General features: G+C 45.7%; 1 protein-coding gene across 13 annotated transcripts in view; it reads left to right on the forward strand.

Moving 5' to 3' along the window:
• Positions 1-25,176, forward strand: part of MAP4K4 (mitogen-activated protein kinase kinase kinase kinase 4) — a gene marked incomplete at its 3' end in the record, with an annotated part of 164,845 nt that overhangs the window by 84,116 nt on the left and 55,553 nt on the right. For all 13 annotated transcript variants that reach the window (XM_082009076.1, XM_082009071.1, XM_082009072.1 and 10 more), the window contains exons 4-5: positions 22,646-22,771; positions 23,575-23,685. In XM_082009076.1, coding sequence (XP_081865202.1) covers positions 22,646-22,771; positions 23,575-23,685 — 237 coding nt within the window. The remainder of the gene's footprint in view (positions 1-22,645; positions 22,772-23,574; positions 23,686-25,176) is intronic.

Consider the following 25,176-nt stretch of genomic DNA (forward strand, 5'->3'; position numbering starts at 1 on the left):
TTGTAATGTAGTTTAGATTACAGAAACTGAATTTATGGCCACATAAAGGGAACTTTGCTGTAGTTTGGAATGCAGAAGAATCTCCTTGTTTTAGGGAGGCTTTAAAATTTTGCCTACCTGGCTGTAAGAGAACCAGGTTACACTCTGCTGTAGCACAACAGATAATGCTCAGGATATACTCCTCAGCTGTGGCACTGAGATCTGTTACTGCTTGTCAGTATGTGGGAGCACATGTTTAGTACTGGAACATAATGGAAACTAGAAGGCTGTGGAGGCTACAGCTGACTTCCATTCGCGGAAGGACGGGAGTGCGAATTAAGAAGATTTCTCTCCAAGTATTGAGCTCTTCGGACAAGTCTGGACTTTTTCCTTAAAAATTTCTTTCCTTTGGTGCAATGGTGTGACTGCTTTGACACACTCTGAAGGAAAGGATAAGTCATCTAGGTGAGCTACTGACGTCTGTTACCACCATTGTAATGAGTAGGTACTTGAATTCCAGCTTTTGGCACTGTTTATCAGTCCAAGTGGGCAATACTCGGATATTTAGCTGTAATTGTGGGCCTATTTTTCTTCAGTCCTTAGGCTTGATACCTGCAGTCATCTGGAAACTTGCTGTTAGCATTGGCAAGTGTTCTGGTTTTGGCAGTCACGAATGACTGCTAGCATCTATCTGTGTTGGGGAAATGTGGACCCTAGTGCTATCAGTGGTGAAGGCTCAGTGTGGGTAGAGTGCGGACGCTTTCGCAGTCGTCATATTTAACCTACCAGTCATGCCTGCACTGACATGGATTTGAGCAATAGCCTGTGCAAGTTCTAGTGATGGAGCATTTCTTCTGAGCCAAGGGGAGTGTTGGTACAGGTGGCCTCAGTGTGGCCATTCACCGCTGCCTTCCCACATGCTGAGCTCTGTTTGTTGGAGCTGTCTGAGGAGATTCAAGTTCTGATGGGAAACAATGTTTTGTGTGCGGATAATAGCAAAAAGTATGGGGCTGCATTTTGTGTTGTTTCTGTCAGACGCACAGCACAGCTCAATTTACCCTCGGTGAATCAGGCATATTGTCTACTCAAGGAAAACAAGGCAACCATGTCAATACAGTGTTGGAGCATGTGTGCTCTTGCCAGTTTGGGCAGAGTAAAACCAACGAGGATTGTGACAGAGTGTTGTGCTTTCATTTTAGCAAGTATCTAGGCTGACCCCTGCTCTGCGGCTTATTCCTCCTGCCTGAATAGGCAAGCAAGAGATCCCAGGTCCAGTGTGAGCTGCTGTCTTTCAGAGGTGCAGTTCAAAATCTGCCTTGGGCATTAGGATCAAAGACAGGAGAGTTAATTTGCTGTTTACGTTAAAGAGGATATATCTGCTTGAAATGTAATCTTTCTTGACTGTGTTTAATTGTAGTTTCATAAACCGCACCTGCCTCTGGGCTCCTCCTGTTTTTCCTGTGACATTCCTTATTTTTATCTTGACTTCCTAAGGAAATGAGGCTTCTTGGCGATAGTGTGTGTGTCCTGCCTTTTTTTCCACCAAATACCTCTTGGATCGACTGGCCAATTTCGTCCAAGTTTAATGAGGAGGAGAAATTCCAAAGACACAGAGTCCCTACAAGTTATGTGAAAACTGTCAGGCTGTGTGGAGAAAAGAGAGGCTGAAATTTATAGCCTCTGCTTTGGGAATGGTAGGCAGACCATAGCCACTGTCCGTTACCAGTCAGCTGGCCACTGTTTTACAGTAAATCAGGAGGAGGAGGTAGATTACCTTTTTTTTTTTAAGAGAAGGTTCTGGTGCTTGGCTTTCAAGTGAGTGCTGCAGGTATAGGAATGTGTGCAAAGTAGCACATGCAAACTACTTTTAAACATTTTAAAATCTCCCTCTGGTTCTCTCTTTAGTTTACAGATACACAAATAGTATTGTACATTTGAGATTATTGTACATGATTTCTCTTCTCCTCTTTCTCTTTCTTAATGTGTGCATATGTATATATAACTATAAAATAGCAATGTTATTCTCCAATATTTAATGAGACAAAAATGTTTGCTATCAGTCCCTTGACAGTGCTCCTTTTGCAAGATGCAGTTTGAGTGATTGTGTAGGGAGTTGTTGGCTAAAACACAGTCTTAAAGCCCAGCTCCTAAAACTGGAGATGATAGCAGCAAGTGCTAATGCTCAAGGACCTGGGAATTCATTGTATTCTGAGCTGATTTGTAACCACGATGAGTGCTCCCCTTGTGCCTTACAGGAAAGCGTTCTTCTCCCCCTATGCCCTATCTCTTAAATATGCAATGGGAAGCACATGACTGACCTAAGTGTTAAAAGAGCCTTGAAGATGCTGTGCAAACTAGTTTGGTTGATCATTGTAGGAGAAGATGCTGTTTGTCTCCTGAGCCTAGAAAAGTCTCAAATCCTTTCCAACAAGGGGCCTGTGTATATTCTTCTAGATAGGTTTAATCTGAAAGGGATTAAAGCCCACTGAGCTTGCTTTGTGTAGCCTCTTTGGCAGAGAACATTTTCTACTGCTAAATAGAAGTGCAAAGGTGTTGTCATTAAATTGCAAAAGTTGGTGCTTCATAATAAACACACAGTTTAGTTTTGCTCTTCTGTCCTTGCTATCTCTCTTAATAAGACCCTGCTTCAAGCAGGATTAGACCAATGGGAGCCTGGCCAAGGAGGCATCTTTTTGTTCCAGTGATTCCATGTTGATTTTTTTGGTGTCAGGCTTTATTTCTCAAATGTTTTGATCTGAAAGGTGTGCCTGTGAGAAGTGAGCAAGTTAGCAGCAGAAGCAGCGACTACTCCTATGTGGAGAGCAGGCACATTAGTGTTGTGTTTTGCCTCATGTCCACCAGGTAACAGGGTAGTTTCTTTACCCAGCGCATCACTGGTGCAAAAGGTGTGGTGAGAGTTCAACAGCCTGCTCTCTTTTGCACCTAGTTTTGCAGGATGATGGGGGCCTTCACAAATGTCCCTCTCTCTGCCTAGGGGAGAGGTCAGTTCCAGAAATAGACTTCTAGCTTTTTTGCATGTTGGTTGATGTATGAGGTGTTTCTGCAGCATTTCACTAGAGCGGGGATACTTTCCGCTGCAGCTCCTTCTTCCTGAACTGAATTTTAGAGTTTGCTTCTAGAGTTGGGGGAAAAGTCAATGGAAATCCTAGTGTAAACACAGCAACCCACGGACCTTCAGATAACTGTTACTAGCCTGGCAAAGCACCTTGGCTCTGCGTGCGAGAACAAGAAAGGAGAGTGTCCGTGATTCCTGAAAATTGGTTTCTTATGTGGAATATTTTACCGAATGGAAATATAATTGGGCAAAGAGACCACAGGCAACAGGGAGAGCGAGCATCCCCGTGGCTGGCTGCTGGCTGCTTGGCTCCCCTGCGCTAACCTGTCCTCCCGGCCGGGGCTGTGGGCGGGCAGGCAGCCGTGAGTCACTGCTGTGGAAACAGTGATGCAAAGGCAGCACCATTAAGGAGGGTTTTATTTGTTTCTTGCATATTTTACCTCAGTGGCCTTTTCTCTAGCATTTATTGCTTTTTCTTCTCTTTGAGCCCATGAGACAAACACGTTTTTGTAAATGAATTAGTCGTTTTTCACTCTAAGTTTTTCTTTTTGCTTCTCTTGCTTACATCACTTTGCAAAAAATTGTTGAAATGTAAAGCCTTGAGTCAATTATAAAATGATAGAGTTGCACTGATTTATAGATCAGAGGGGGCTGTATCGTCAAACAAGTCTCCGCTCAAATTCGAGTCCCTGAGGGTGATGTCAGTTCCTATTTCAGAATTGCTGCTGCTCCTCGATTATGGTTAAAAGAGTTTGGGAAATGTACCTAGCCTAGTCTTGATTTGCAACACAAATTGTTAGAGTTTGCACTGTTCTTGTAAAAATAGATGGATCCGCATGCAAATGCAAACTCATTCTCTTTCCCATGCCTACAAATGTAAACAAACAAACATGCATGTAAATTCAGGAAAGGATTTTTCCTACTGGCAGGAAAGAAAGGAGGAACACTTGCATTTTCTATTTGTAAATGTTCAGATGGCATTTTGCTGTGATAGCAGTGCTTCCTCCTGACATAAGTGTCTACCAGTTTTCCCTATTTTCTATTATCTTCTCCCTAGAGATGTGGTTTTACAATACAGCAAAACCAATTTGATGTCCGGCTGCTACTGCAGGGGAAGCCCTGCCTCTCTTCCCCGCCTTTCCCATCATCTGTCTGGTCCCATCTTTCAGAGAGCTTTGCTGGCAAACAAGTATTTTCTTTTCTTTCTTTTTTTTTTTTGTTTTTAAATACAGATTAGCTTTCTACTGGCCTGGGGGGGGGGGGGGTGAGAGGGGCCAGGCAGGGCAGAGAGGGGGAGAGGCAGTGGCCGGGACCTAGCCCACAAGCAGCAGCAGCATATTTTCGGGGTTACAGCAGTGAGGCCGTGGGGGAAGCACACCCCTGCAGCCATCCCTTTGCAGCGTGAACCCAGGAGGAAAGCCAGCTGCGACGCCTTTCCAGCAACGTGGCCACATCTTCCTTGGCCACCTGCGATGGCCGTTGAGGGGCTGTTTGTAGTGCCTGACACCTGCAGATTTAGGAATAAGAACGGAGTATAAAGGTCTTCTGCAGGGATTCCCCCACCCTCTAATTCTTTCCACTGCACAGCGGGCTATTTTTAGTCTGCTTGCTTGCCTCAGGAATTACTTCGCTTTCTGCTTTGGACCATTTCCATAACATTTATTGTGATTCTGAATTCCAGTGTTCAGGATAATGTCAGAGCAAAGAATTGCTGGGTGGCAGCAATGGTGGAGACAAAAAACCTGTGCTCAGGATGTGTAATGCCAGCTGCCTCTGATCTGGTGACCTGTGGGAGGCTGGCTTCGGTGAGCCACAGTTTGAACCATGCCCTGTATTTGCAGGCCAAGAACCTTGTTAATCCTGAGTTTAATGGTGCTTTGGTTAGTGAATGGCAAAATAAAACAACCCTTTAGTGGGCTAAGCCAGGTACCCTAGGTAGATCTACTTCTGAAAGACATCAGTTTGCTTTAAGTAAAGTCCAGAATCAAAAGTCCAGCCTGCCCTTGCTGTGTATGCTTGTGTGGTGCCATTGTTAATTCACTGGATATTACTCTTACTTCCTCCAGATATTAGTTAGGTATGATTTAAATCAGCAGTTTCTTTGGCAATAAAGTGACCTTAAGATATATAAGATGTGTCCTGGTTTAAGGCTAAACCACGACAGATGTTAGAGCAGACTTTACTGTAATAAATCAGGAAAGGAAGGCAAGAGACCAGCATGGATGAGTCAAGACCTGCTGGTTGAACTAAAAGGCAAGAAGAAAATGCACAGGCAGTGGAAGCAGGGACAGGTATCCTGGGAAGAGTAATGCAGCCCGATTGTGTAGGGATCAGGTTAGGAAGGCCAAGGCATGGCTGAAGCTAAACTTGGCAAGGGATGCAAAGAATAATAAGAAGGGCTTCTACAGGTATGTCAGCCAGAAAAGGAAGGTCAAAGAAAGCTGACCCCCTGACGAGCAAGACTGGCAAACTGGTAACAATGGATGAGGAGAAGGCTGAGGTGCTCAATGATTTCTTTGCCTCAGTCTTCACTGGCAGTCTTTCTTCCCACACATTTCAAGTGGATCCACTGCAAGACGGGGACTGGAGGAGCAAAGTGCCTCCCACTATAAGAGAAGATCAGGTTTGAGACCACCTGAGGAACCTGAACAGACACAAGTCTGTGGGACCCGCTGAGATGAATCCCAGAGTCCTGAGGAAATTGGCTGATGCAGTTGCCAAGTCACTCTCCATGATACTTGAAAAGTCATGACAGTCAGGCAAAGTCCCTGGAGACTGCAAAAAGGGAAAGACTGCACCCATTTTTAAAAAGGGTAGCAAGGAGGACCCTGGGAACTACCAACCCCTCAGCCTCACCTCTGTGCCTGGGAAGATCATGGAACAGACCCTCCTGGAAGCTACGCTAAGGCACATGGAGGACAGGGAGGTGACTCGAGACAGCCAGCATGGCTTCACCAAGGGCAAGTCCTGCCTGACCAACCTACTGTTCTTCTGTGGTGGAGTGACTACATCAGTCAAGGACAAGGGAAGAGCTACGGATGTCATCTGTCTGGACTTCTGTAAGGCATTTGCCAAGGCAGTCCCCCCAACATCCTTCTTTCTAAATTGGAGAGGTATGGATGTGATGGGTAGACTGTTGAGTGGATGAGGAATTGGTTGGATGGTCGCATCCAGAAGGTGGTGGTCAACAGCTCAATGTCCAGATGGAGATCGGTGATGCATGGTGTCCCTCAGGGGTCTGTGTTGGGACCAGAACTCTTTTAATATCTTTATCAATGACATAGGCAGTGGGATCGAGAGCACCCTCATCAAGTTTACAGAAGACACCAAGCTGTGTGGTGTGGTTGACGTGCCTGAAGGACAGAATGCCACCCAGAGGGACCTGCACAAGCTTGAGGAATGGGCCCACGTGAACCTCATGAGGTCCAACAAGGCCAAGTGCAGGGTCCTGCACCTGGGTTGGGGCAACCCCCAGTATTAGTACAGGCTCGCTGATGAAGGGATTGAGAGCAGCCCTGCCGAGAAGGACTTGGGGATATTGCTGGATGAAAAGCTGGACATGAGTCGGCAATGTGCTCTCGCAGCCCAGAAGGCCAATCGTATGCTGGGCTGCATCCAAAGCAGCATGGCCAGCAGGTCGAGGGAGGTGATTCTGCCCCTCTACTCCGCTCTGGTGAGACCCCACCGGGAGTCCTGCGTCCAGCTCTGGAGCCCTCATCACAGGAAAGACATGGACCTGTTGGAGCGGGTCCAGAGGGGGCCACAAAAATGACCAGAGGGATGGAACGCCTCTCCTATGAAGAAAGGCTGAGAGAGTTGGGGTTGCTCAGCCTGGAGAAGAGAAGGCTCTGGGGAGACCTCATTGCAGCCTTCCAGTACTTAAAGGGGGCTTATGAGAAAGATGGGGACAGACATTTTATCAGGGCCTGTTGCGATACGACAAGGGGTAATGGTTTTAAACTGAAAGAGGGTAGATTTAGACTAGGTGTAAGGAAGACATTTCACAGTGAGGGCAGTGAAACACTGGCCCAGGTTGCCCAGAGAGGTAGTAAATGCCCCTCCCTGGCAACATTCAAGGTCAGGTTGGACCTGGGGCTCTGAGCAACCTAGTCTAGTTGAAGATGTCCCTGCTTATTGCATGGAGGTTGGACTAGATGACCTTTAAAGGTCCCTTCCAACCCAAATTATTCTGTGATTCTACTGTGGGAAACAATGCTCATTTTAACATTGTTACGTATGATGCATCTAATGATTTGCCACTTTGAGATATAAAAAATACATAGCTGGTGCTGTAGTAGGTGGATGTTATACAGATGGTCAATAAAGCAGAAGAATGCAAATCAGTGGGTTTTCTGCAAATCAGTGGATTTGGGCTGAGTGTTGTAGTTTTACAGGAAAGACCTTCTGACACAGTAGCATACCTGAGGCAATGCTGGAGGGGGAAATAATAGGAATTTTTCTTAGAAAAAAATGAAGGTGTTTCTTCTACTGGTCTTCTCTACAGCTCGATAGTGCATGGGATGAATATTGTTGTGGAAACTTAAGTATTCAGGAGCTGTGTGTTTGGTGTACAGCGGAGATTGTGCCTATTGCTAAGGCACATTATAGGTCAAGAAATAGGATTTCAGTGTTTGAGATCAAAAAAAGAAAAAAAGACATTTAGCATCAAGCCTACATTCTTGTGAATTTTCCACGGTTTTTTTCATGAGTCTTAATTAAGAACCACTCATGATGGACTGATGCCTGTTTTCGATTAGGGGTCTAATTCATGGTTGTTCACAAAATACCCATACTCATCAGCCTTTGGAGGACAAATAGCCACTTAGAGTGTGGATAAACAGCCGCAAATGCTCTGTTTAGCATGGCTCCATGAGCTGTTGCATGCTCCTGGAGATGTGGCCATCTCGAGCTGGCGTGGCCATCTCGAGCTGGCGTGGCTGATAAGCAGTGATCTCATGCATGAGTTTGTCTCAGTTTTTCCTCTTGGTTGCACTCAAAGCGAGTACTTGTGTGACTGCTGTGCTTTTGGCCATCACTAGAGGGCTTCAGAGCGAGAAACTTGCTTGCCTTCTGCATGATGTCAGGAGCCAGACATTTCTTCTGAAACCTGATACACAGCAACGTAAGAGAGACCTCTGAGTTACACAAGTAGGAGCTTACTGGTGCCCAGCAGTTTTTTGCAGCTTGCATTCAAAGAACGTGTTTCATCGTTAGTTTTTTTCCTTTTTAATCTTCTCTTTTAATCATCTTTACAAGGTGAATGGTGAAACAGGGCCTTACCTGGCTCTCCAGGTGTGGGGCAAGTAGGGCTGATGGGCAGCAAACAGCAGCTAAAGGGTTTTGCGGTGTTCTGCGCTTCCCCGAAGGGAAGAGGCTGGGCCGTGCAGGTTGTTGGTGTGCGTGGGCACATGCCCGCTCTCCAGGCCAGTGCTGCAGTGTCAGCGTTGGAGAGAGGTGGCCAAGACTGGGCTGCGACTGTTGCATGGCTGCTAGTGCGACGGCTCCTGGGGGAAAGAGTCTACTCACGAACCAAAGGCGTGAGGGAATAAGGGCTGTATTGTATGAAAGACAACCTTAGCTGGGTGTCTTGCTTTGAAGAGGTTTGCCAATGAGTTGGAGAATTGCCCTCAGCCAAGCCTGCTCTCACAGTGAGGAAGTTTTATAGGTCATGAAAAGCGGCAATGTCCTTTTTTTCCACCGTGCCTTGCCTTTATATGCAGCAGCGCACATGCGCTGCCGTCATCCCTTGTGCTTTGGATCAGCAGCTCGGCGTTAGCCCAGGGAGAACTGCGAGCGCCTCAGATTTCTCTCTGTGGTGTGGGAACGCTGGAGCACATAATGGCTGCGATTCAAAGACAAATGCTAGCTCTTTGCTACTGATCACTTTGGCAGAAACCCCCAGATGCTTGGAGACTACAGATGGAGCTGATTTGGGGAGACTTTTTTTTTTTTTTAAAAAAAAAAAGCACCCATAACCTTAGAACTTCCTTTTTTTTTTTAATTATGCTTTGCTATCTTTATAATAGCCTCCCTGTTCTTCCTTTTCCTATTCTGCACCTTCCGCCCCTTGCTTTTTAATTCATGACAGCCAGAGCGCAGCTAAAGGCTTTTCCTAGCAGAACGTCATTTGTTAGTAAACCGGCAAAGACAAGCTTAACCAATTTAACCAACAATTTCTGTAAGGCTTTCTTTTTTGACTGGGCTTTGGGATTTCTCCATGCACCCGTTGGAAGGATGAGGCTGCAGGAAACCGCAGGAGAGGAGCCTCCAGCCGTGACGGGCTTTGTTCAGATGCCTGTAGTCTGGCAGAAGCTGACCTCCACAGCACATGGTCTTTCACTTAGCTGCCTCTCTCCAGCTATTGGAGAGGTCTGATTTGCTGTGTGTGGGATTTCTGCTGCTTCTATGCTGCTTGGTAATGTTTCCAAACCAACCGGCGGACGCTTGCCTTGGTGGTGGAGCTGGAGCTGGCGGGGTTGCTGCAGGCTGTCCCTTTGTGCATGGCTTCATTGTCACACAGATCCTCTCTGAGCAAATCTGGTGCCTTAAAGCATATTCTCCTGAATTTTTAAGCTCTCCAAACAGTCCAGGTTTCCTCCTTTGGATGTAAATGTCCTCTCCCTCCATCCCCCATGCTTTTGCTGGGTTAATGGCTCTTTGTTTTGTTTCAAATCAGTGTGATTAAAGGAATATCTTTTCAGACTGTCACTTCTTCATTTTATGGGACTAGCATAGTAAAAAGTTGTAATATCTGTTGGGATGAGTACCCTGAGCACAGAGTTACAGGCCTTTTCCTGCTCATGAATCATCTTCCCTTGGGACCCTGTAGTGATAGCATTACCTTTGTTTCAAGGGAGAAGTCTTTGAGAAAGGAGACCATTTATTTATCTGGACAGGAGAGGCTGTCTGGGTTTTTGTTTGTTTTTTGTTTTTTTTTTTTAAACATGTAACTTTTGAATTTATCCTTGAGGAAGGCACTGCTCCGGGCGTTAGAGGTGAGCGGGCTGGGGCCATGTTTGGCACAGGAGATGCAGTGGCTCCTGGAGGCCGGGGCAACCAAAACAATACTCTTTCTGAGGAAGGTCAGATCATTCCCCTATAGGAGGATTTCAGTAAAACACGTTATGCCTGTGTTTAGTTTACAAACAAGCTGCTGAGTGTTGCACTTTAACAGTGGCTTGTGGTACAGGAGCGGGCTGTGCCTGTCCAAACTGCCTGTCTGAGGAGACCCGAAGCAGCACCCAGCAGGCTCACGACACCCGTCCTCCTCCTGCTGCCTTTCGTGGGATGCCCAGTGAGCGGAATAAACAGAGAAGCGACCCTCTCACCAGGAGCCCGAAGGAGCGGCGCTGCCCTTGGCCGCCCAGGGAGGGCTGCGGCCTGGGTGGGGAAGCGGGTGTGCTTCCCTGCCGGGTGCAGGGGTGTCTCTTTCTGGGCGGCGTGGCCTGGCCTCTCGGGTTTCTCCTACAGACTTTGTGGTTGAATTAGGGTGGGCCCGTCAAGGGACAGTTTTGGACTGAGTGAACCTCTTTTTCTTTTTATCAGCACCTGGGTGTCTGTGCTGGCTCCTTTGTTCCCATTGAGACCACTTTTTGCCTGCTGTGCGTACGCATCCGCAGTTCTACGCAGCTGCGCGACAATTCACTACTTCTGCCCCTGTAGCCTCTGTGGGTCCCCTCTGCCGGTTGTGATGCAGTCGTGAGAGGCCAGGCAAGGCTGGCAGCTCGGGGGCAGCAGGGCGAAGAGCAGCCGAGCCTGACTGGGCACTGGTGTCGGGCTTGGGAAGGGGACTCCTGTCCCCAAACTCCTGCCAGGGCTCTCAGGGTTTCAGCTCAAGAGCTGGGATCCGAGCTGTTTGTTTTTAAACTGGAGACTGAGATGCCATAGCGGCTCTGATTTTTTGAGGTGAAACACTCAGGCTTAGCATAAATGCTAAGCCTGTTCACAGCCCAGAAGCAAAAACAAACCTGTACCTGTATTAGGACCATTTGTACTTTCTCAATTCCTATTTTTTGGTTGTTAATCATGGTCTCTTTGTTGCCTGCCCAGTTAAGGGTAAATGCAGCTGGGGTGTAATATTTTCTGCAAGCGTTTGTTGCTTTCATTTATCCTGGTGGAGGCAGAAGGGCTTTTCTTCTCGGGACAGGTAAATAATGAGCTGGCTATCGGCAGCTTCCTTGCTCAGAGAGGGGGAAGAAGGGAGAGAGGGGGCCGTGATGCCCCATCTGATAGATGGACACGAGCATCTTGCAGCTCTGTTCATTGTTAATTCACTCCTGCAGCACCGCTCAGCTGTGAGGTTTCCAGGCGTGCTTGGCAGCACCGACAACAAAAACATCTGGTCCAAGAATATAGTTCCCTTCTGCTGGCAGCTGCATGAAAATGATTTTGTACATAGTGGCGTAACGCCAAATGCACTTACTTGTACACTAAAGTGCACAGCCTTTAGAGAGCTTTGGCAGCGCAGGGCGATTTTAAATGCTGTGCATAAGTCAGCATTAATCTACCAAAGAAAATCAAAACCTCAGCAACTGATTTTATAAAGAACTCACTTATCACGCGTGTCCAGATGTGGCCGTACCTTTGTACCTGTCTAACAGCTGTTCCTGCATGAATACAAAGGGAAAGCCTTTTGGTTGCAATCCTGGTTGTCATCTGTCCTCCGGAAGGGTTTGGCACAAACACGAAGGAAAATTTGCCCCTCGCAGATGTCCCTGAATTCCTCTCATCAGCAGCCACATTTATCTGTTACTGATAAGAGGTTGTCTATCTCCTCTCTTGTTTTAGGAAGGACTTAGTGTGTGCTGAAGAAAATGTTAGCTGTGAATCAAGTAGTTTGTGTGTCTGCCGATAAATTATAATTTGAGTGGTTGGACCTGATAATTACAGAGTCATCATCATCATCATCTTGTCAGTCAGTTGTAAATCATTCTGTAATGGATTTCCTTTTTAAAAAAAGCTGTATTTCTGAGCACAAGTATATTTTAGAAGTAAAATATAGTATCTATAGTCCTTCCTGCTTTGAAAACCTTTAGGGTTACAAGTGTGGATTCCTTTCTTATGTGAACAAGCAAGTTGAAGAGAGATCTTTGCTCCAGCAAAACTGGTTTCAGGCCATACATTTCTAGTTACTTCTTTTCTGTTCGTTCCCACAGAGTAGCAGAGCTTGGCAGTGTTTTTTCACCCCCAAAACTGCTGTTGGGTTGTAGGTTTCTGGAATGCTGCAGAAGAGCATGGAGGAGCAGAAACCCCAGGACTGGTTGGGCATCAGCCATGGGCCTGGGTTTGCCCTTTGCAGAAGAAGCCCGTTCCTCTCCAGGAAGCAGCAGGTGGTTTGGGGACTTGGACAGGGTATTTCTGTGGGTGTGTGTAGGGCTGACTGTTTCACAGCTGATGTTGATCCTCTGCCCTGTTGCTGCTGGGAGGAGCAGTTCTCACCAAACCAGAGAGAGAAGGAGATGGTGGCAAAGGGAGGAGGAGCAAGCTTCTTCCTGCTGGCTTTCAAAGCTGTCTTTGCTTGCAATGTCAGTGAAAGAAACCGAAGGTGTTTTCTGAGGTATTTTTAAAATTGAAAATGAAATTTGACAAGCCTGTAGGGCTTGGTCTGGTGTCCTCCCTTCCTCACCCCAGCCACCCACGGCCTGCGTGGACAGTATATATTCAGCCAGTTTCTCACACACACGACGGCGGACTGGTGTCACAAATTTCTTTGCGATCCCTTCTGCCCCTCATCTGGTGAGAGGAACTGGTCTTTGAACCTCTTGGGTCCTCCCTGTTGGCGCCTGGTGTTTTGCATTTGCAGTACTTTGTTTGCGTAAGGCAGGAGAGAAGGTTGTGGATTACCGACAGAGGTTGAGTGGTGACTAATATTGGACCAGAGGAGCTGAAGTGTTTAACATTTAGGCAAAGATTACCTGATACTAAAGCTTGTAAGGACTTGTGCATTTGCACTGTGTCATTCAATCATGTTTGTAAGACACATGTACAGATCGGACGATTCCTTTTATTCCAGGGTAATTTACATATTTTGGCTGCTTCACAAAAGAAACCTTGTGTTGAATAAGTCAGATCATGATCTCACACTAGTCCTTGCTTACAAGGAGTTTTTTGGAGGCTGTAGTGTAGCCCAAAATTTGAAGTTTTCCTTTTGTGGGTGTAAAACAGAGCATAGGTTACCAGCAGCACATACAATGGGCATTGAACATGGATATTAGCTCCTAAGCCAGCATATTACCTTCAGTGTTTGGGGATGTGATGGCTGGCTGTTAGATGTTGTTTCATCTGTCAGAAAAGAAAAGCAGTGTTAAATCTATTCCTTCGTAGTGATGGGCTAAGTGAAGTATGTCACTTTATAGAAGTGGTTTGGTTGCAAAGAAAATGCAGTAATTTTGTTTTCAGGGCTTTTCTTAGTAGTCATTTTCTGACAAAATGCAGGGCTTTGTTAGAGTTGCAGACGGAGTTTTAAATATTTGGAAGGAAAAATTGCAGCGCTCACAACATTTTAATGAGGAGGGTTTGCTTAATTAAAGCCTAGAAGATTTAGGGAATGTGGACAGCTGAGGGATTAGCAATGTGTTACAAAGTTCTTCTTCCACCTACCAGTTGATTTGGGTTCAAAAGCCAAAGTCTGTAATAAAACTGGTAGTCTTCCAGTGGCTGTTTGCTGCCGTTGATGCCGCCAATGACCAAAGCCTGGATTCATTCTACCTAAATTTAAGCACGTAGTGGTTGTGCTGAAGCCTGGAGCGTGGCTGCCCTGGGTGCCCATGATTTAGCAAGGAGGGGAAAGGTGCCCATAAGGTGACAGGTGTGTCCTCCGGAGGTGGGACCTGTCCCATGGAGGGCTGAAGGTCAGTGGTGGGACTGTCTCTCCTGGAAGTGCGAGGCACTTGCTTTGTGGCTGCCAGCTGCTCGCTGCTGGCAATTGTGGTGGTGCTTGTTCACGGTCCTCCATGTTTTCTTAAAATTTTAATGTTATTTTTTAACATATGATTGATTTGGGGGTACCATTGCCAGTCTGCCTCCTCTGCTTCTCAAATCTGTGTGTTTGCTTTTGGCCTAAATAATATCACGTCCCAAGCAGTGCCGAGCCCTCCGTCACTGTCAGGCGAAGAAACGACAGCATGTGATGGAGCTTCTGAATTTCTCTCGTCAGCTACTTCTCTAGCCCCATCTCCTTTTAATAAAAGATCCTATGTGAAACAGCCCCGAGGAAATGCCGGAGTGGAATTACTTTTCCTTCCTCTCCTTTGTTCTGTTCCTGTTCGGGTGTGCATGGTGACAGCTTTTGGGTTCATGGTCGTGAACTGTTGGGATATTTTGTTTTTTTAGCATTTGGGTTTCATTCTGTACAAAATGAAAGAGGGGTTGTTAGTAAATCCCTCTTCCCTGCTCATCTACAGAACTTGGTCAGTGTGGGTGTGAGGCTGTATACTGAAGGAATCTATCCTGTAAGGAAATACAGTGTCTTTATGTAATTATAGGTTTTCATGATGTATGTACTAAAAGAACATTAGTGTTACGCCAGAACTGCCATTTTTACTGTATTTTTCCCAGCTTAAATTTCTGTTCATATTGCTTCTGTGTGGCATTTGGTACATAGGAAATCCACTTTCAGTCGTTTCAGCCTTTTGTTTTCTCTCTTCTCTCAGATGTTTGCCTTCTGCCCACCCTCCTTAAAATTTAAAGCTTAGTTTCAAACCAGAACTTCAGTTTCTTGCTGCATCTCTTCAGCTGCATCAAACCTGCAGGACTTGGGAACCTTTTCCATCTCCCAGGTCCAAACCGTGGACCAGCAGTGTCTGGACTGCACATGCAGGGAGGGACCCATGGGATCGATCCCCTTTGGGAAGGAGATCTGCCCTCCAGGTGGGAGTGGTGGCATGCTGGGGCTTCACATTGCCCGGGAGAGCAGGGGCTGAGCGGTGGGCAAACGCCTCCCCTGGCTCTGTCACCCCCAGAAATGCTTATTTCCTTGGCATCAAATGCACGCTGAGGTGGGGTGTAGAAAAACTGTGCAACTTTTTGGCTTTGTGCAGAAGCCTGTTTTCTCTCCAGCATCTATGTCTCCTCTTACTGTCTGAGCATGGAGGTTTGCAGAAAGGAAATTGATTTAATTTCGTTCCTTTACACATGGACTTATTTTTCATATCTGCTGGCAAGGGCTTGTTCTGATCACAAAATACCTGAGACTGGATGTAGAATAGTATAGCAACAAGCGTTTTTAGTGTGAATAATAGCAATGGAAGTAGGGTACTAAACCTTCTCTCTTTTATGAGGGCTCTGAAGATGTCAGTATAAGGCTAGCTTGTTGCATAACTTGTACATAATTTAGGCTTGATGAGGATGGACAGTTGAATTGTATAGCTGGGATAAACATGCAGTCTGAGCAGGAAATTCTTTTAAGTAATCATGACCAGGATCGAGGGACTAGCCTTAGAAACGGTTGAAGGGGTTTGTCCTTGGGAGGTTTCTCTCTTGGTTGTCTTCGGAAAAAGCCCATGGCATGCTGGGGTTTTACTGGCGGAGGTCAGCAGCAGTGCAGTCTCTGTGCCTTCAGCACAGCTCATTCAGCGACCAGTGAAGGCACCGGGGGCACATCAGGCAAGAAAGAAAATATTGTTGTCGGAGTGACTGGCAGAGGAGGTGGTTTGGGGGGAGACAACAGACAAGTATTGTCTTCACGTGGTTTTTGGCTCCTTCCTGCCTGCGCGTGATTCCATCTCCTGTGCCTGCACAATGCTGCTACACAGGCTCTTTCGGGCAGTACTGGGACCCGGCTTCAGAGCTAGCTCTCCTTCATGCTTTTTTGTCTAGTTAATTTAATTGTTGCTTTATGGCTGCAGCCTCAGCGATGGCACTGTTGCGAACAATTTGGCTCATTTTCTCTCTTGTTTCAGATGGTGCCTTTAGCATGCAGTAGAGAGGGTGTTGTGCCGAGGGGAGACAAAGCAGCCTCTGTTTTGCATGTGTCGGGAAGTGTGTTTCTAACCTGCTTGATGAAATCTTGCGACTGAAGGTAACCAAACGTGGTCATAAGGACAGCCCTGTTCTCCCAACCGGTTCTCACAAAACTAAGATCGGGGGTTTTTTGACCCTTGAAAAAGCATCACAGCTGCCTTCTGTGACCGCTGTGCCTGGGCAGAGTCTTGCTGCTCTGCTGCTTCCTTCTGGCAGCGCAGATCTGTGCTGGCGGCGGAAGCGGCTCAGAGGCTGGTGGGCAGCTTGCAGTGACAAGATGGGCTCCAGAAAACTTGCAAGTGGTAAAGGCCGTGAAAGGCTTTCTCTGCGTGGGCTGTATACGTGGGCAAGGTGTAAAGTCCAAGAGGCACCCTCACAGTGATGGTGGGGTGATGCTCACCACCCATGCTACCGCTTGCTGGATGTCTGGTGCTCCTTCAGTGTCTCTGTCACTGAGTGCATGGTGTGACATGCATTTTCTTATGGGCAAACAGTCTGCAGGCTTTTGAACAAGTGCGTGTTTGGGAAGGACTTGAAGGATGGTGCAGAGAAATGAACGTACCGATGCCAAGGTGGGAAGAGTCTGTGTAAGGGGTCTGTGAAAGAGAGACCTTGCACATGAAGTGGGACAGGCACAGTGAATGCTGGGGGTGGGAAGGTAACAGAGACAGAAGGGAAATAAACTTGTGTGAGGTCTTTAGCTTGAGGGTAGCAAAGCTCAAAGTCTCCATAAAAGACTCTCAAGAAAGACGGGATGTAATAAGAAAGTTGGGAGGCTCTTGTATGTTAAGATTTAGGAGGGACTGTATATGGACTTGTTAAATGTTTACTGCACATCTTGATTAAAGTCTTTTCTTTTAAACAGTTTAGGTTTTCCCTCCCAAGAAGCCTGTGTTTGGTATTTTCTTTTAAGAACTATTTTATATCCTATTCCCAATTCCAACACTCTGTTTTGGCGTTGGAGAGGATTGCATTTCTCCACGTTGCGCGCTCTGTGCTGCAAGCTGCTCTGCTTTATACGAACTTCGTACCTTGGCAGGTGCTGGCAGGGACTTGCCCGGCACTCAGAGTGTCATTGATCCTGTGGTTTAGGTTCCTTCCAAAATTACAATCTCCTTCCCAGCTTGGAGGCAGCGCCACAGCTCCTGGTTCAAATACCGTGCTGTATGCAATACTGCCCCAACTCTTCTCGCCAAAACATCTCCCTTGTGTGTGAGAACTTTATTAACGAGTGTGTATATTATGGATTCCAGCACCAGAAAAGGTCACCTATTGTGCTAGGCACTATTCAGACTTTCCCTGTCCTGGACAGATTCAGCTCTGAATGGATGTCGGCCAGGTCTGGAGTGCAGGGAGGAGGGAGGATGTGACACACGAGCAGAATGGGGGTTTGCAAAAGTTGGTGTTGTGATTTATCCAGGAAGACTTTTGTTTGCGTTTGGTGCCTTTTAGAATTTTTTTTTGTTAATGTGGGTGGAGAGCAGAAGTAAAAAGTGAGAGGAAGCAGAAAGGAAAATAAAGTGGGTTTCTTGTGGGCTTCTCCTGTTTTTCTTCAACTTGTGTGTTGGGGGGAGATGGTGAAAGAAAGGCTGAGTCGCCGTGGTTCTGGTGCCTCTGAAGGCAAACCAGTTTCCTCTCCACCGCTCTGGGCATCCATAGGTTAGCGCTCCCTTGCCCCTCCCAGTGCTGGACTGAGGCTGCTGCCTGCCCCTCCACACAGATCCGACTATCCTGTGATTGAAAGATCCCAAATCCCACAAGCCAGTGCTGGAGCTCGTGATCCTCAGCAGCTCAGCTTACCCTGAAACCCCGCTTAGACTGTCGCCAGCCACCGTTCTCCAGGCAGTGCAGCTCCCTGGGTATAGGCAGGCAGTGCTTGGAGGGCAGCGTGGAGGAAAGCAAAGGAAAGGAGACTTGGAGACTTCCCTTTTCCCATCCCCCTTTGCCTGCGTGTTTAGCTTTCCACAGTGGGGGAGCGGTGTCGATTTTTAAAGCGCTTAGTTGTAGCTTAAAATCACTGGATGCTGTTTGTGCAGGGAGAGATGAGATTTGTTGCCGTTTCTTAGAAAGGAAAGTTACTGAAGGGACTTGTTTGTATTCCTCTGCAAACTGATTTAGGACAGCACATAAATCGTCTGGCATGATAGATAAACTTGCTCTACCTTCATCACAGAACATTGTCTTGCTTTATGCTTTCTTGGCCGTGTTTCCTCATTCCTGTTTCCCCTCATCTGGGGTAAATAAAATCTTCTGAAATTGTCCTGAGTTACTCCTCCCTGAGCTGTGCCATCCCTTGAGAAGGCAGGATCAACAGCTATCAAAGAGCAGTGGTCAGGCAGCTCTTCCACCCCAGGAGAGTGTGGATGGAAAGTCACCACTTACATGCCCTGGGATACTTCCTCACTGTACGTTTAGGTGTTGTGATGTTTGTTTGTGGGTTTTTTTGGGGTTTTTTTTTTGTTTTTTTTTAATTTAATTTAGCTCCTGAAATCATTTCCTTGTGCTATAGAGCTTGGGAAAGAGTGTAATTCCCTGCTTCCTCCCCGGCTCTGTCTCAGAGACAGATTCTTGTAGGGGTCTTGTACTAGTTGCAGGGCTGGGGCAGGTTGGGTCTCTTGAAGCACCTAGACAATGATGTTTAGGGAACCATATAAAAATGGGGGGGGCAGGGAGTCATTTTCCTTTTCTGTTGTTTACATCCTCCCTGCTTTTGGCACTTACAGAACTGTAGTTCCCTCCTTCTCCCTCCCTCCCTACCACCATGTCTGGCAAAGTGCTTTGTCTTCTAAGAATTTGTATAAATAAGCAGGATTTTCTTGCAATAATGTTGCAGGGGGCTTACCTTTGGAAAACATGCTGAAATGGCATAATTGAGCTGTCCAGGTTAATATTCCTTACATGGATCTGCTCTAGTAGCTTTTATTTGACTGGGAGTTACTCCAGTGGCAGCCATGGTCAGATACTTAAATCATTCAGATACTTAAATCATCACAGTTTTGCAAATGGTGCTGTAATGAAAATAACAAGTCATTGATTTGCTGTCTGCATGCAAAAAAAAAAAATCTGATATTCAGCGTGCAGTGATGAATGGAAGAACAAGCAGTGTGGGGATTTTGTGCTACAGATGTAAGGAAGCTGATGGAGCGCCGCTGGGTGGCATGCTGAGAGGTAACACGCCTCGTTTTATTTTTAATGTGCTAATTCAAATGGTTAGAAATGATCTTAGTGTACATAGGTGAATTGCTGTGCGGGCGTCGTATGCAGTTTTTAATCTTACAGGCAAAGTCGTTTTGATAAAACAGCGTTGCGGTTAGAAATCCCTAGAGATGCTGACATGTCCATTTAATCTCTGAAGGGAAACGTGTGGAGAGGGAGAGGAAAGCCGCTGCAAGCTTAATTTAACCATGTTAGTCTTGCAAAAGTATAGCTTACTGCAAAAATTACTGGTAATCAGACGTGCTGTCACAAACAGACAGCGAATGTATAAGTATAAAACACTTGCACCAGCCCCAGACAAAGAAGGTTGCAACGGGAATTTGTATCCACAGATAATGGCTTAAAGTGGTAATTGATGCCAGCTGCGTAAAATCACTAGGAAGGGCTCACCAGCTGCCTCTCTCCTCCAAGAAAAAACGATGTACTTTTGTATTACTTCATGAGAATGACAGTCTCTCGCCTCAGTCGGTATTAATTGTCTCCTTTTGTGATCCTGGCACCTCTGCAAACGGCGAGACTGTTAGCGCACGTGTTGTCGGGAGGAGGCGAGGGACCGTCCGTCTCAGGCTGGCTCACAGGCCCAAATCCCGGGACGGCCGCCGAAACACCTCCCTCTGCGCAGGAGGATCCCTGCTGCAGGCCGCAGCCTGCCCTCCCTGCGGCACGTGTGTCCGTACGGAGACCTGTGTGAAAACGGTCTCGTCTGGTGAGATTTTTGGGTGGGATTCATCTCGCCCTGATGCGAGTCATCCGCAAGGTTGGTGTCTGGATCTTGGCTAATGACCTCATCCTCCTTTTGTAGTTACGGGGGAGAAGTAAACACCGGCAGGGCGCAGATTGTTTGGCCTCTTTCAGATGTCACGTTGGGATGAAATCAATAGTACCCTGGAAAAAAATGTTCCTGAATCTGGAAAAAAACAATTTTGGTCTGACCACCTTCTTTTTTTTTTTTTTTTTTTTTTTTTTAAATCTTACACCAGTTGCTATACCTCAGTGGTACTGCAGCCTTCTCTGTGCTGATTAATCCTCATCATAGTCCCTGTCGCCACAAAGTCTTCAGGACTCAGTGCCAGGGAGCTATCGATCCACACTAAGTAAGTGGAGTCCTCCAAAGCCTGGCAAGAATTAGTGAATCCATTTATTTTTGTAGGCTGGAATTTGGACTGGATTGAACTGTAGGTGAGATGCTATTTGTGTTGTGGACAAATGCTCAATGACAACTGAAATAGGAGTTAGCACCGTTATTTAGCCTTAGTTAAAGGAGATGGTTGGGGTTGCTGCAGGCCATTGAGCAGGTGCTTTGACAAAGCCACAAGGAAAAAATGGAAGAGCAGTAACAGCTTCTTTTTTATTCTTTTATTTTTCAGAAATAGATCCTGTCTAAGCATTGTCATTTTGGCTGTTAGAACAGATAAACATGAACAACGTTTAGGACATCCTGCCCATTGTATTGTAAAAACTATTGTGTTCATGTGCTGAGAGTAGGAAATAATTTTTATATAAAAAGTCAGTACAAAATAGCAGACTAATCCAATTACACATATTAACGTATCAGCGATTAAGTCCCAAACCATTAAGTTTAACAAAGCTCCTATTACAGTTTTTTTTGCTTAAATCCAAAGTTCAGTGTGGTAGTTTCTAGTATAAGCATGTATTCCTCTTCTTTTTTGTTTGGGGTGTTTTTTTCATATAGTCTAAATAAATTAAAAAATCACACAACATCAAGGAAGCAGCTGAGGAAGCACCGAGTTAGCTTTTGGCTCAGAAAGCTGTTCTGATAATGCTTTCTCCCAGGGCTGCTGTTCACTGGGAACTTTGATTTATAATATTATTTTACTATTTTGTCCAGTGTTCCAGAAATACACAGTATTTCACTTTAAAGATGCGTCATGAGAAGATTTAAGAACAGTTTATCCCTGGTGCATTTTGGGAATTCTCTCATAATAATTTACAAGTCAGCACTGCACCCCACTATGAGTGTATTTGAAATAATTGTTTACTTTGTGGCATAGGGTGGTTTCTTTTGCTAAAGCCATGTGTACCAGTGTGTATAAATAGTTAACATGTACTTAGTATTAACATCTGCATGTGTCGTGAATAGGATATTTGATTGCTAGCATGGTACAAATTGCAAGGAAGTTTAAGGCTTAAAATTTTCTCATGTAATCAGCTTTGACATTACAGGATAATCAAAATATGTGCTACCGTTTCCATCAGCCAGCCACCCTAGGGAACAGAGGTTTCGGTTTCTTCCTGGAATCAATTTAAGGTAGACATTCTCCCCCTGGATATCTAAGGCTAGAAAATTGTGGAATGAATAAAGATTGTGCCTAAAGGGGTAAACCAGCTGCCTTTTCATTCGTTGCCTTGAGAGGTGCAAGATGAAGGCTCCCACTGTCTAGGTGTGGTAAGAGAGAGCTGGGGGTGGTATGGTGTCTGCTCCATCTTCTGTATCTGCTGGCTGCCTGCTCAGACACCACCTCAAAGCATGCGTCGTCGAACCTTCCACGCAATGCATCCTACTATCACTTCGACAACGCGTTGTGGATGTTTTTAAGGAGTGGTTGCATAGTGTTACCCATTTCAGCTCTTTGAAGGGATGACCTCCCTTCACCTGAGCTGCTCGCTTGTTGGCACCTCGCTGAGGCGAGGGGAGCCGGGGGAAATCCTTCCTCTGCCTTTGTGTCCCAGCATCCTGTTTACCGCCCGGGCTCCCGGCCCTCTCTTCCTGATGCACTTGCTCTTCCTCCGTGGAGGCAGATGGAGGAGGAGGAAGCTTGCGCACAAGGTGAACGCCTTGTCAGTGCAATGAGGGCAATTCCTGATCTCCACCTCTGCTTTCCTGCGCCAGCCCTGTGTTGGCACTGAGGTGGGATCCTGTGGTCCCCACCATGCGGGGACCCAGTTCGGAGGGCCTGCTTTGGCAGCCAACTGTGCTGAGCCGCTGTCTGGCATTTAAGTAGAACTGGTTGCAATTTTCAAAATTAAAGGGAAAAAAAAGGGGAAGATGGAAATAATACTCTTCTATCGTAAATTCACAGATTTTTCCGGTTTTCCAGTTCTCTGGGTTACATAGAATAAAGGCCTGCTAGCTACGTATTTGCTTAAGGTATTACAAGCATACGGTTTTTAATACAGATAATACATACAGATCCTTTCCTACTTCATCATTGGACGAAGTCCAGTGCATCCTTCATTCGTTTTTTTGCAGTACTGAAAACTCGGGAAAGTAAAGGTCTGTTTTAGACCATTTCAATAAACACGATTTTGATGGCATGAACATAGGATGTGTTTACTGAGCGTGATGCTGGTATAAATTGAACTTTAAAAAAAAATCTACTTGTGTGAAAGAGAAGAGGAAATAAATAATGCATGTGGTGTATTAAACATGCATTTTTTGGTTCTATTTCAAAGGACGAAGAAGAAGAAATCAAACTGGAGATTAATATGTTAAAGAAATATTCTCATCATAGAAATATTGCAACTTATTATGGTGCTTTCATTAAGAAAAGTCCTCCAGGACATGACGACCAACTGTGGGTAAGCAGATATTTCTCAAGCATGTTCATAAGTCTTTCCCTTTTGGATACAGTTTGAGGATGACAGAAATACCACATTATGGAAAGACAAACTAATAGTGTCTGGTGCTTGCCTGAACAGCTAGATAAGTGAATCACATAGGCTAATCATGCATCCTTAAGAGAATGGCTGAACCAAGATTGGCTATCAGCGATGGATTTGCTCTTTAAGTAACTTTTTTTTCCCCATTTCCCAGATGGATAGTAACATGTTCCATAGGAACAAGGCAGATGAGCTGAGCAGTAAGAATGCGTGGCTGTTAAAAGAAAGCCGCACTTGAGAGTGGTACCCATTACAGTTCTCATCCCGCCTCATCTACACCCCCTAGAGGATTGAAGTTTGGGTTTCAAATGGCAGGGTACAGATACCAGTGCATGTTCTTCCATAAATAAATGAGAGTTAAAGAATAAGATGTGTTGCAATGGTGTGATCAGTTTGCTACCTTCAGCACTGGATGTGCTCTTACTCCTGTTGCTGCAAATGCATTTTGCATAGCTGAGCAAATCCAGATTCCCGGCATTAAATTACAATGATCAAATCAGTCCTTGAAAATGTGGTAACTAATGTGAGACATATTCCATATATGTCTGACACACATTGGAGACATTTGGTTTCAATCCATTTTCCAGGCAGAGATGTAAAATAAATGATACTCTCTGCTTCACAAGGGTTTCCCAAATCAATGCTGCAACCTGATTATTTTGCTTCGCTAGGCAGCTGGGAACTGCGTTTAATCTTGGTGTATGCTGATATTTGTTTTGCAGCTTGTCATGGAGTTTTGTGGAGCAGGCTCTATCACAGACCTTGTGAAGAACACGAAAGGGAATACTCTGAAAGAAGACTGGATAGCGTATATCTCCAGAGAGATTCTCCGGGTAAGGAAAATAGTCTGCTCCACTTGAAAACACAGAAGCAGTCTTACGAAGATGTAGCCTAGCTTGAGGTTCTGCAAGAAGCTGTTTCTGATCAATCCTGTTAGCCATGTCATCGCTTGGAGAGTGCGTAAGGAGCAGGTAGATGCCTGCTCCACATCATTTAACTCCGTGGGAGTTATACTGCGTTGTAACAGCAGCCTTGCAGAAAATAGCAATTTTTAGTCATGAGAAACCGGTGGAAGAACCAGTGACCTTTACCTATTGTAGAAGCTGTGAAACAGTGTCCATAAGACACTCTTTTTGAGAAGCCTGAGGTTGTAACAGTGTCCTAACACAATAGGGTGTGGAATGGGCGTTTCCAAATGTGCTTGCAGCCCTCCTTCTCTGCTCCTAATCAAGTCTGTGGAGGAAGGGAGTTGTTGGGTCAGGCCAGCAGTCAGGGCTTCTGTGCTGCGATGTGCTCATGTGTTGTATATTCCTGCAGTCTTATCTAGAGCAAGTAGCTACGCCGTGTCTAGCTGTGCGCTGTGGAGTGCTAGCAGACGGCACTGCAAAAGTTCTTCAGGAAGAGGGATGCCACTTAGCAGTTTTTCTAAAACTGAAGCTTTAACTAATTACTCTTTATATTTAATTTCCAGTTGATACAGTTTAAGTGCTTTTTGAATTGGCATTTGTTTGCTGCACCAAGTAAATCTGGTATGGTTTTCCTCGTGCTTCTTTGTAAAACAAATTGCCTCCTACCCATACCACTACACAGTATGTTTGTTCAATTGCCTCATCATAAATGAAGTTCTGAAGGGCTTTATGTGAAAGGAAACCACCACTGGCTCTTGCATAAATCAATGCTGCTGTTGTCTGTGTTACACATTTGCTCTGCCTTGGCAATTTTTAAGATGGGGAGGGAGTGAGACAGGCATATGATTCTGGTCTCTTACTCTAATTCCATGTGTTAGGAGAGAGTCCGGCTGCTGGCGTTTGGGCTGGCACATTTTCAGTTGTTTACAAGGGAGAAGAAAATTTGAACACCTACTGATGGTTGTATTTCAAATCAAATGGATAGCGTGCTTTAATATGTGGAAAGCTAACTTCTGCAGGACTGCTCTTACGCTTGATTTGAGAAGTGTGTGACCTTGGAGGTATTGCATGCTATGTTGCATTCATCCTAGGTTCTCCGTAGGTAAAGTAGTCATGCTCGCTGAGAAGAGGAAAAAATTATTTACCTCAGGAAAGAGTTAAGTGAAAGCTGTTTTCTCATTCCTGTGAGAGATTTGCAAAAGGAGCCTTAATTGCTTGCTAGCAGGAACTGGAATATCTGGAAAAAAGGAATGCTAAACTCTCATTGCTATGAGATGTTGCAAAACCTTGTTTGACACCAAGTTTGTCAGAGATGGAGGAGAGAGGTGGTGTAACAGAAAGTTAAAATGAGCTGAAGTGCCAAAGGCTGATGCAGGTGGAGACAAAGGTGAGGGTCAAGCCAGTGGATCCTTGTGC

The sequence above is a fragment of the Phaethon aethereus genome (assembly GCF_964289735.1).
Source record: "Phaethon aethereus genome assembly, chromosome: 1".
Taxonomy (NCBI): Eukaryota; Metazoa; Chordata; class Aves; order Phaethontiformes; family Phaethontidae; genus Phaethon; species Phaethon aethereus.